The sequence below is a fragment of the Sinocyclocheilus rhinocerous genome, unplaced genomic scaffold, assembly GCF_001515625.1.
Source record: "Sinocyclocheilus rhinocerous isolate Xijiao unplaced genomic scaffold, SAMN03320098_v1.1 scaffold1211, whole genome shotgun sequence".
NCBI classification, from domain to species: Eukaryota; Metazoa; Chordata; class Actinopteri; order Cypriniformes; family Cyprinidae; genus Sinocyclocheilus; species Sinocyclocheilus rhinocerous.
The window spans coordinates 62,819-74,045 of NW_015670979.1; the positions used below are offsets into that span (position 1 = coordinate 62,819).

General features: G+C 36.4%; 1 protein-coding gene across 1 annotated transcript in view; it reads right to left on the bottom strand.

The window, feature by feature from the left end:
- Window positions 1-4,812: 4,812 nt before the first annotated feature.
- Window positions 4,813-11,227, bottom strand: part of LOC107734467 (E3 ubiquitin-protein ligase TRIM37-like) — a 15,571-nt gene continuing 9,156 nt past the window's right edge. The window contains exons 15-21 of the mRNA XM_016546441.1: window positions 9,767-9,943; window positions 9,360-9,650; window positions 8,732-8,896; window positions 8,176-8,368; window positions 7,757-7,854; window positions 7,402-7,554; window positions 4,813-6,379 (exon numbers count right to left, since the gene is read on the bottom strand). Of these exons, the coding sequence (XP_016401927.1) occupies window positions 6,321-6,379; window positions 7,402-7,554; window positions 7,757-7,854; window positions 8,176-8,368; window positions 8,732-8,896; window positions 9,360-9,650; window positions 9,767-9,943 (1,136 nt within the window). The 3' untranslated portion in view covers window positions 4,813-6,320. The remainder of the gene's footprint in view (window positions 6,380-7,401; window positions 7,555-7,756; window positions 7,855-8,175; window positions 8,369-8,731; window positions 8,897-9,359; window positions 9,651-9,766; window positions 9,944-11,227) is intronic.

Here is an 11,227-nt window from a genome sequence, read left to right on the forward strand (position 1 = left end):
CTTGGAGCAAGGGGGGGGGGGGACAAACGTATCTTTAAAAAAGAAACCTATGTTACTGATGGTCGTCACTGTATTCTATTAAACCTGTGTTGATGAGAAACCACTACTGTACTCTCAGAGCTGGTTTTTTTTAATGGGATGCGTGACAGTTTTCACGGACTGGTCAGTGCTTGATAGGAGTTTCAACTGTGAGAAGATTTCTGATCAACCATAGTTTGGTCATACTGTTATTAATAAAAGGGATGCAGGAAGTCGGTCAGATTTGCTTCATGAACAAGTGAACATAAAGATTATGTAATTCATTATTTAAACATTTTGTAGATTTGAAAGTATATAAGTCATGCCAGTGGGCCAAGAAAAAAAAAAATGCTGCAATAATTTTAAATCCAATCGTCTTTTGCGACAGTCGCAAAAACTTTGTGCGTGTCAATGTGCGGTTTCGTCAAATATCATTTTGTGAGAGGGCGTTAGTTAAATATATGAAATGTAAATTAAATATAGGCTATGTTCATGTTCTCCCACATGCAAAAACCACCACTGCGCAAGTCGTTGTGTTCAATTCACGAAAAAGTGACTTCATTTTTGGCGAATTTTCACGTGCAAAATCCAGTCATTTCAATAGGAATTCACACGATCATGAATTTTGCATGAGGGCAAAAGATTTCCCAACAAAAATTTTGAAATGGGTTCTCAACGGAATTTTGCCACATTGACCAACAGAGAGCTGCTTGGTTTGGAAGTGACTTCTGTGTGAGCGTTGCTTCATATGGAAGCCCGTTTCTGCCACGGGATAATTAATTGCGACTTTTTATCTCAGAATTCCAAAATTTTTTCTCAGAATTCTGAAAAGTCTGAATCGTGAGACAAACAGTCACGGTTTCCTTTTAAAAATTTTATTCCATGCGTGAAATTGTGAAATTAAAAAACAAAAATCACAATTAGGCTACCTATTTTTACCTATTTTTTCTATGGCAGAAACAGAAAAAAAATGAATTTCATTTTTTTTTTTTTAAGAATTCTGAGTTTTAAAAAAGTCTTGTTATTCTTTTTTTCATCCTATGATTGTGTAAATCTCTTTCAGCCCTTAAGATTTACAATATTATTTTTACAGTAGGACATTAATGCTACACATAAGCACCCATTGTAGTATCTGTTTGTGTTCATTTCTGTGAGTGTTCTGAGATCCGAGTGAGTCCTTATTGCTGTCACACACAAGAACTGGTTGTGACCCCTAAAGGCTTTCTGAGCCAGGACGTGTAATTATAGTCTCCGGCCTCCACCTGTCAGACACTGGCAAGAACACAGGACAATTTAATTGAACAAGTTGCCTTTTAATCAAGCTACTTGCACTTCCTGTGGTGATAGGAGCATGAGCCCATGTCACACATACAGTGTCACCTGGTTGTAGAGCCCTTTTTTACTTGACATATTTCAAAAGACACTATATAATAGTAATAATAAATATTAATATGAAATGTTATATATAACAATTTATATATATATATATATATATATAACAATAAATAGATTAACATTTTAATCTAATTAATCACACCCTTTTTCTGTGATTAATGATCGCGATTAATCACACACTTCATATACATATATATATATATATATATATTTGTATAAATATACAAATCCGTTTATATAAATCCGAAAATACATTCATGTCACATTTGAAGAAAAATTCAGTAAAGAACATACAATCATTGATAAATAAATAAATAAAGAAACCCTGAAAATTACAATATTATAATATATAAACATTTAAGCATTATATAGTTTTGATTTCTTCTCTCATCTGTGTTGTATATTAAACTTTAATCATTAATGGATACATTTTTAAGGCTAGTGCACAGTGGAGCACTTCCTAACCAGTCCCTGCTGTACTTCAGTTTTCCCATTGATAAATAAAGAAACCCTGAAAATTACAATATTATAATATATAAACATTTAAGCATTATATAGTTTTGATTTCTAGTAGGCTATTCCAGCCATTTGTATTTAGCCTAATTGTAGGCTACTGCAAGATTGTACATTTTCTTGACCCTGAAATAAATATTTTGGTATAAGAACTAAATACATTTCCAATTTTAAAAATATATTTCACTGAGTTTCACGGTTTACAATATTTAGCATTATTAAATATATTTTCAATATATTTTGGCCAGAAAAAAATATATATATTGGCGTATGGAGAAACAAAATCAACAGTGTTATGTTGTGTTAAGCATTAAAAACCATCGAGACATTGAACTGAGGTACAGTGGGTATAGAAAAGAATCACCCCCCTTTAAAATAATCACATTTTGTTGCTCTGCAGCCTGAAATGAAGACTAACACAGTTTTTGTTTTATCCAGGGAAAAAACAAAAACAATAATCACTAAGTTGAAAAAAGGATCACCCCCTTGTGTCATCAACATGTTAATAACTTGCTAATTATGCTAACAACATGCTAATCATGCTAGAAACATGCTAGCAACTTGCTAATCATGCTAGCAACATGTTAGAAAAATGCTAATTGTGCTAGCAACATGCTTGCAACATGTTATTCATGCTATAATCATGCTAGCAAAATGCTCATCGTGCTAAAAACATGTTAGCAACATGCTAGTCATGCTAGAAACAGCCTAGCAACCACCCCAGGTACCCTAGCAATATGTTTTATACCCATGTGTTTTTCTGATTGAATGTTTTCAAGGCAATACAGTCTAACTTTAATCTTTAAAACTATTTTAACTTTCAAACTACTTTAAACTAAAAAAAACTTTAAAAACTTTTTCAAACTTTCTAGCTAGGCTTTTTTAAGCCAACTTAAAGTTTGTCTACAAACTCTTCAATCTAGTCACACATACATTCTCAGGAAAAAAAGGTACAAAAGCTAACCGTGGCAGTACCCTTTCAAAAGGTACTAATATATACACTTTTGTTACTATTATGTACCTTCAAGGTACTAATATGCACTATTTAGGGGTAAATAAGGTACAAAAGTGTACCTTTTGAAAAGGTACCACCCCAGGGATAACTTTTGTACCTTTTTTTGAGTGTTTATTTTGTTTTAGATCATGACAAAGCTCAAGTGAAAGCCAGCCAGTGCTGTTGTGTCTAAACAAATACCTGTAGCTAAAAAAAATTATGTTTACTCGAGTTCAAATGTAAGCTGGATTTTTCCGGTCAAGTGGTCCAGACTGAAAGTGATGAATTGCACTGAGAACAGGATTTAGTGTGCCGCTCTCTGGATGAGCAGTAAATTAAAACTGTGTACTTAGCGTACAACACTTTCCTACAAAAAACACATCCGTCGTGTTACATAACCCCCCAGAAAATGCCTGAAGATCGGTCATCAGCACTACACACCCACATTCAATAATGGGAACGCTAGGTAAAGGTTTTACAGCCCAAACCAGGGGTGTTATTATTATTAAGAAAGGTTATAATGGATCCGGTGTCAATAACGGCTAGAGAATTCTGAAGTGGACACGGGAGGCCGTGAGTGTTGGCAGTCAGGTGCTGGATGAAGGGCGGGAATGGATGTGAGGAGGACAGAATCAGAGCCAACACGCACTCATCCACATAAACACTGCCGGGGGCTCTCACACAGCACCGACCTGGCACTGCACACCCTACAGACTAGACCAGACAGCAGGTGCAGACGTGCATGTGGACATGAGCGCGCACACTGCAGTTAGAGGGTGAATCTCGCAAGTCAAGTACAGAGTCACATTTCACCCCAAAAATCGAATTTTTGAAGTTTCAAAAGTCTATTTTTAGGACCATTGTGATGTTTGAAGCTGTACCTTAATTTAAAGAAAATTTCAACAATAAACTTAAATTTATAAAATATGGTTTTACTACAAAAAAAAAAAAAAAAAAGTTACTGTAGCTTAATCATGGTAACCACAAATTAATCATGGTTTTGCTACAGTAACTATAGTTAGTTATTTATAGTACAACTCTGGTTATACCAATGGTAATCAATATGGCAAAAAAACATGGTTACTACACTTTTACTATAATAAAACCATGGTTAAAGGGTTAGTTCACCCAAAAATGAAAATTAGCCTGTGTTTTACTCACCCTCAAAGCATCCTAGTTGTATGTGACTTTCTTCTTTCAGACGAATCCAATCGGAGTTATATTAAAAATTGTCCTGGCCCCTCCAAGCCATTCAAAGGGGGTAAGTGGGTGTAGGTTGCCAACAGCAGAAGACGTGAAATAAAGTGTGCGCATCCATAATAAAACGTCCCTCACACGGCTCCGGGGGGTGAATAAAGGCCTCCTGTAGCGAATCCATGCATTTTTGTAAGATAAATATCCATATTTCAAAAGTAATAAACACTTTTTTCTCATGTCCGCTGACTGTGGTACGCGGAAGTCGTGCAGGCGGATGACGTAAGACGTAGACGTCGTGCGCGCGCCTCTGAGAAATGCAGGAGCAAAGGAAACAAAGTTTCCAGTCTCCTTTTGACTCCTTTTGATTATAGAAATCCTCCGACATTTTTCTTTACAAATCCTCGTTTTGTGCTTCTAATTCGTGACCAGCGTTCCTCTCTCCGCGTTCGTCACTAATCACGCAACGCCGACGTCTTACGTCATCCGCCTGGACGTCTTCCGCGAACCACAGTCAGCGGATGTGAAGAAAAAGTGTTTATTATTATTAAGTGTATATAAATAATAATAAAATAAATAAAATAAAAAGTAAAAAAAAAAACACCTAAAAAAAATAAACAACAAAGAAAATGCTGTCATAAAAATAATACAAACATTTTATTAATCAATTTATTATATATTTCTTATTTGGAGGTGAAATTGGATAATACTAATACTACTACTAATAATAGTAGTAGTAGTAGTTGTTGTATCACGTAATTTATTTGTTCAGGTTTTAATTTAGATATTTACAGTACATACTGTGCATATACTCCAGTTTGTTTTGGGCCCCCAAAAAGTCTTTAAAAACATGCTAGAGAAAGAAACCAGTAAACTAGAAATGTGCACAGAGAACAGACTGCCCTCTTGCTCCTCACATGAAACAAAACATCAAAATAGGAACATTATTACAGCACAAAAAACAGAATTAGATTTACATTGAATAGTCACAGGAACACTGTTATCATTGTTTTATACTTTGCAGTACATACTGGAGGGGAAGCAAAAAAAAATTTTTTTTTTAAGTATTTGCATAAAGCACTTCTTAAGCCAATGATTAAACAGCAAAAGCAATGCATTACTGGCTGTACAATTTTCCACAAAACATTCACGTTCAACAGACTGTACTGAGCGAAAGCTGTGCATGCAAAGAGCAAGACCGTGACCTCAAACGAACAGAAGTTCATCACTCCCCAGCTGCTGCTGATGCCATGACAGACCACATCATCAATGCTTCCTGTCTGAGCTCAAACCAAACCACACAAACACACACGAGCCTGGGACTAAAAACACAGACTTGGGCCCACCTGAGACTTTGGTTTAAGTACGTAACTGCCTTTTATTTGGACATCTTATAAGAGTTAACGTGTTAAAAAATAACTAAACAAAACAAACAACAACAAAAAACAAGCAAAAACGGGAATGTAGCATTAATAAGTTCATAAGTGCTTGTTCATAAGCTGTGCAATGTTAAATAACTTCTTATTTGAAATATATAAAAACAATCACTGTGAAAGTCAGAAAATTGTTTGAACTTGTATTGGCTTTATGTTCCCTTTTTGCAGACATTTAGTCAAATGTAAACTTTTTAGGTATAGGAATCTATGAATTGTGTTCTAGACAGCTTAATATTTTCACAGACAAGCTACATAAAATTAAAACAAAAACAAACAACAACAAAAACCCTCACTAACATCTACGTATATCCTGCACTAAGAATATGCCACATAAAAAGTAGCAGAGCAGCACCTGTATTTACATTCTTTGACTCAATGTGCCAAAACACTTGAAAACTCAAGTTATTGACTCAAAAATCTAAGAGGTGTTTGGCAACTCCCTATGAATTTATGACAATAAGCAGCATTGCAAACGTAAAGAATATGCATATAACTGTAATATTATTACCTAGTTATGCACATACACAAAATGTATACACCTAGCTTTATAATGGAATGTTACGCATTTCACAACGCAAAAAAAAAAAAAACGATCCCAAAAGTAGTTTCTCTGAAATAACACATACAGTAGCACAGAGAAACATATAATCCTGTTCTGAACATCTGAATATAAAGTAAGTGCACAGACATAATGTAAAGAGCACATTATGTGCCTGTTGACACAGGAAGGTTCATGTGACTAGCAGACATTTTTGTACCACTGTGGCGGATCATCTCTCTGTGGTCTCTCCAGTCACAAAGCTCAGATCATCAGGGATCAGCTGCTCGCCTGAGAACGAGACACAGACGCTTCTTCATCAGACCACACACAGACCGCTGGAACACAAGTCTGTACTGTGATATTATATACTGTAATATTGTAATAGGCCGGTGCCCGCGGCCCACACACGGAGATAATGACAGACTAAGCAGGTGGCTGACCTGTGCACAACTCTATTTTTAACTTTAACAAAGCACTTACATTTATCCGTCATATAGGCTGTATGATTGGGTGTTTGCCTAATATAAAACAACACTGTATTAAAAGGGAAGTACTAAAGGCTAAATTATGATTTTACTTTGATTTAACAATTTTGACTTTCTGCAATAATTTGCATATTCAACCAAACAAAATTTTTAGAAAACATCAAATAACACCTCAAAAATAATAAACATGACATTCATAATTACGTTTTTTTGAAGTAAAAAAGAAATGTTAAATAGACACTTTTGAGAGTCTGAATCAATTTTGTATGGAAGCCCATTTCCACTACAGGATTTAAAAAGAAAGATAGATAATTGTGAATTTTATTTCACACTTCTGAAATTTTTCTCAGTTAACATACGACAATTCAGAATTGTGTGATTAAAAAGTTGCAATTACCTTCTTTTTTTTTTTCCATGGCGGAAAAAAAAACTGAATTGCGAGATATAAACTCAGAATTATGAGAATTGCAGGGGAAAAAAATCTGAATTCTAAGTTTATATCTTGCAATTCTCAGAATTGTGAGAAACAAAGTCCAAATTGTGAGATAAATTGTTGCAATTACCTTTTTTTTTTTATTATGTGGTGGAAATGGCCTTCCACACTTTTGTTATACTTAGTAACTTTTTGACTAATTTTCAGTAAGAATTATCCAAATTTACATATGTAAAAAAATTAAGTTACATTTTCAATTGGTTCTGGACTGAGATTTGTCATTTAAGTATAAGCGTTTAGATCAAAAAGCTTAAAGACCATGAAGGACAAAGTTCAGTAAAACACGGCCAAGCTTTAGGCTGGTAGCAGTGGTTTAAGTGTGAGATATGAACCTGGGCAGGGTAGAGTTCTGGTGTCAAACGCACAGTCTCCAGCCTCCAGAGCCACCACTTCATCCTCATTCTCGTTCTCCGTGTCACAGTCCAGCTCACTGTCACTGCTCATGCCCGGCAGCACATGGTGGGGCTGCTTCTGGCCGAGGAGACCTATGAACAGACGATCGTACGTTTATATGAACTGACAGATATCAGTACTGAGAACTCCTCTAATTTGATGACAGCGACGTTCGTTCGCGGTGTGTGCAGTGACTCATCGATGCAACACAAGTGTAATGTGCTGCAGTGTAATTACACATACCCCCTGTTTTTTCCGTTTTTGATTTTTCCAGAACAGATCTTCATGTCTCACCTTCATCAGGGCGTGAGGAGGAAGAGGATGACGGCTCAGCCAGTGACAGCAGTGACGGATGGATTTCTCCGGCACTCTCTTGGTCACAGTTAAGAGAGCTGTCCATCAGCAGGCCAGACCTGAAGGATACAATCTTATTAAAAAAGCCACTGTGTATCACGTCATTGTATGTGACAAAAAATAAAAAATCACACACACACACAATGTCAGAAAAAAAACTCAAGAGATTCCAAAAATAATAATGAATGTACTGACAAATTAAAACCAGTGCATCATTACTAAGGAGCTGAGCATTTTAATGTCTATTCTAGGTCTTAAAACGGCAACCTTCATTCAAGCTCAATTACTGCATTTGTTCATGAATGGAAACACACACACACAATACGCTGTACTACTGATGGCTTGTTTCTGTACATTACCCGGCGGCTGGAGTCCTGCGCTGTTTGGTGGCGGGAGCGGCTGCTCCATTGAGAGCTGTGACGCTGAACAGTTCTGAAGCTGAAGCTCCATACAGAAGTTCCTCATGTTTGGAGCCAGAGGGCTTATCAGAGGAAGAGGAACTGCTTCCCAGCGAGGGAGGAGAACTCTGCACACTGCGTGCTTTCAGTGAGCCTGCAAAACACAGATTGCGTCATTTCTAAATGATTTGAATACACCCTATAATATCAGAGTTGAGTTTCACAGAAGTCTCTTTGCTTTTCCCCAAAATGAATTTTTTAATTATTCCTAGCATAATTGAAAGGGTTTCAAAGCTATTGTTCCTTCTAGGGATGGGCAAAACTACATATTTTCATAATTCACTATCTTGAGTGTTATGATCAAATTAGGCTGGTTAGGTTAACTTAAGGCATCTTAAAAATGCAATGCTTATGGTGCAAGATGCTGAAAAACAGCATGAGATGAGACTAGATAAACTAGTGGGTTGGAGGACAACTAGTCAAGCATGTTGACTGACGTCTAGTGTAGTGTACGGACCATCCAAAGAGGAGGATCCCTCTCTGAGACAAGGAGCAGGTTCAGTAGGGGACTCTCGTCCAGCTCCTCTCAGCTCTTTCTCCCCGGCATCTAGAGCCCTGCGCAGGGAAAGTCCACCCAGAGCTCCCACGCTTTCCTGCTTAGGAGAACCAGCCTTCTTCACTCCTGAAACAACAATCAAAACAAAGTCACGCTGAATCTAGAACAATACACCCTACCATTCAAACATTTGGGGTCGTTACAATTCTTTAATGTTTCTTGAAAGTCTATGCTCACCAAGGCTGCATTTGATTTGATTATAAATACAGAAAAAACAGTAATATTGTAAAATATTATAACAACTAAAAAAAAAGTTTTCTAATTAAATATATGTTAATATATGTGATAGAAAAGCTGAATTTTCACCAGCCATTATTCCAGTCTTCAGTGTTTTCAATGTTGAAAACAGTTGCGCTGCTATATATTTTTTATGGAAAATTTGATCATGTTTTAAATTTTTTTTAGAATAACAGAAAGAACTTTGAAATAGAAATCTTTTGTAACATTATATTTACCGTAACTTTTCACAGCCTTACTAAAAACGGGTTGTTTTATGTGTCATATGATGTAAACTAGCTCAGTGCCATACCACTCCAAGAGTGTCGTGATGAGACGGGTGCTTTGAAGAGCAGTTCGCTGGGTTTGCGACTGGGCCCCATCTCTGAATCCATGGAGGGGCCCTGATCGTGGTTTGAGGCTCCCAGAGAGGAGACCCGACCGGCTCCACTGCGGGCTTCCAGCTGCCCTTTCACGTCTGACATCTTACTGCGCACTTCTGCCATCTGAGCCTTCAGTCTGATCAGGACCCCCGAGTCCGGGGTTGACCGACGCACCGCCTGAGGCCGACGCTCACGCTCTTTACGAGAGGGCACTGCAGCAGCTGTCAATCAAAAACGATTAATGAGTCATGAATAATGTCAACTTTATAGTCTCTTCAGAGTGCTATTGAGTTCATGTTCATAATTTCAATCTTCAATTTGATCACATCAGTGACACCTTGGCTCTGGAGGAGAGAGGTAGGGGGACGGGGCTGTATCCCCCACAGTGACTCCACATGGCTGCGGTCTTTCAGGTCCAGTAGTTGGATTAGGATGACCGGGTCGATCTCCAGGAGGCTGGCTGAGCTTGCACCGGCCCCACGCTTTGAACCCCGAGCACCTGCACCAGAACCTCCTGACCAGCAATGGGAGACAGTTAGTACAGGGAAGACTTTGACTGTGTGAGGTTAGCATTATGCAGCTATAGTCAACAGGTAAGCATGTAGAACTGGTAGCCAGTAGAGATATGAAAAGTACAGGCAGAAAATCTATCACAATTGCGTGAGGGTACAGTAGATTATATCACAATTTGCTTTGCAGCATATGGACTATTAAATTTTTTTAAAAATATTGTGATCTGTTCATGTAAATTATTGTATAAACTTCGTGTATTATTATTAACACTGTTATAGCATTTATTAATATTTTGAATTAACTTTTTATTTTAATTTAAATTAAGTTTTAGTAATTGCTTTTGTCATTTTTATTAGGTATTTTTTTTAAATAATACTTTTATTTAGCTTTCATTTATTTTTAATTCAGATTTAGCTTTATTAATTTTACTACATCAGCTTAAATGAAAATTTGAAAAGTTGCCCTGGCTGAAATAATAATCTGAAATAAGTTTTAAGTTTAAGTTATTCATCTAATATTTATATTTTATTGCATTTTTAGCTTTATTTCAATTATTAAAAAAAAAAAAAAAAAAAACTTTAATAGTTTTAGTTATAGTTAAAGTCACCACTGAAAATCTAAATGGAGTTATTTTTGTATGGAAAATTGAATTGTTTATTATTGATTATTGATCCGTGCACATAATTTTTTTTAAATGTATGTGTCCTTTAATCAAAATAACTTTCCCTCTGCCCTAGCAACCTGTCACAGCAATTAGCAAACAAAAATGATCCAACAACCCAAAGAGCCAATCAATTCCTGATGGACAAAATCAAGTTTGCTTGCCTACAATCTACAATTTACAATCTACAATTTTGCTTGCTGTTTTACTCCATTATACATTACAATAGAAAAGATGATCACAAGTTCCATTTCATACTGACTTTAACAATAACAACACTGCTCGGGTGTTTCAACTCTAAAAACATTATAGTCCTAGGTTTTTTTTTTGTGAGAATTGTTAAAGGGGTCATATGATGTTGCTAAAAAGAACATTATTTTGTGTATTTGGTGTAATGAAATGTGTTTATGCGGTTTAAGGTTCAAAAAACATTATTTTCCACATAATGTACATTATTGTTTCTCCTCTATGTCCCGCCTTTCTGAAACGCGTCGATTTTTACAAAACTCATCGGTCTGAAAAACGAGGTGTGCTCTGATTGGCCAGCTATCCAGTGCGTTATGATTGGCCGAATACCTCAAGCGTGTGACGGAAATGTTACGCCCCTACCATACTGTGATGATG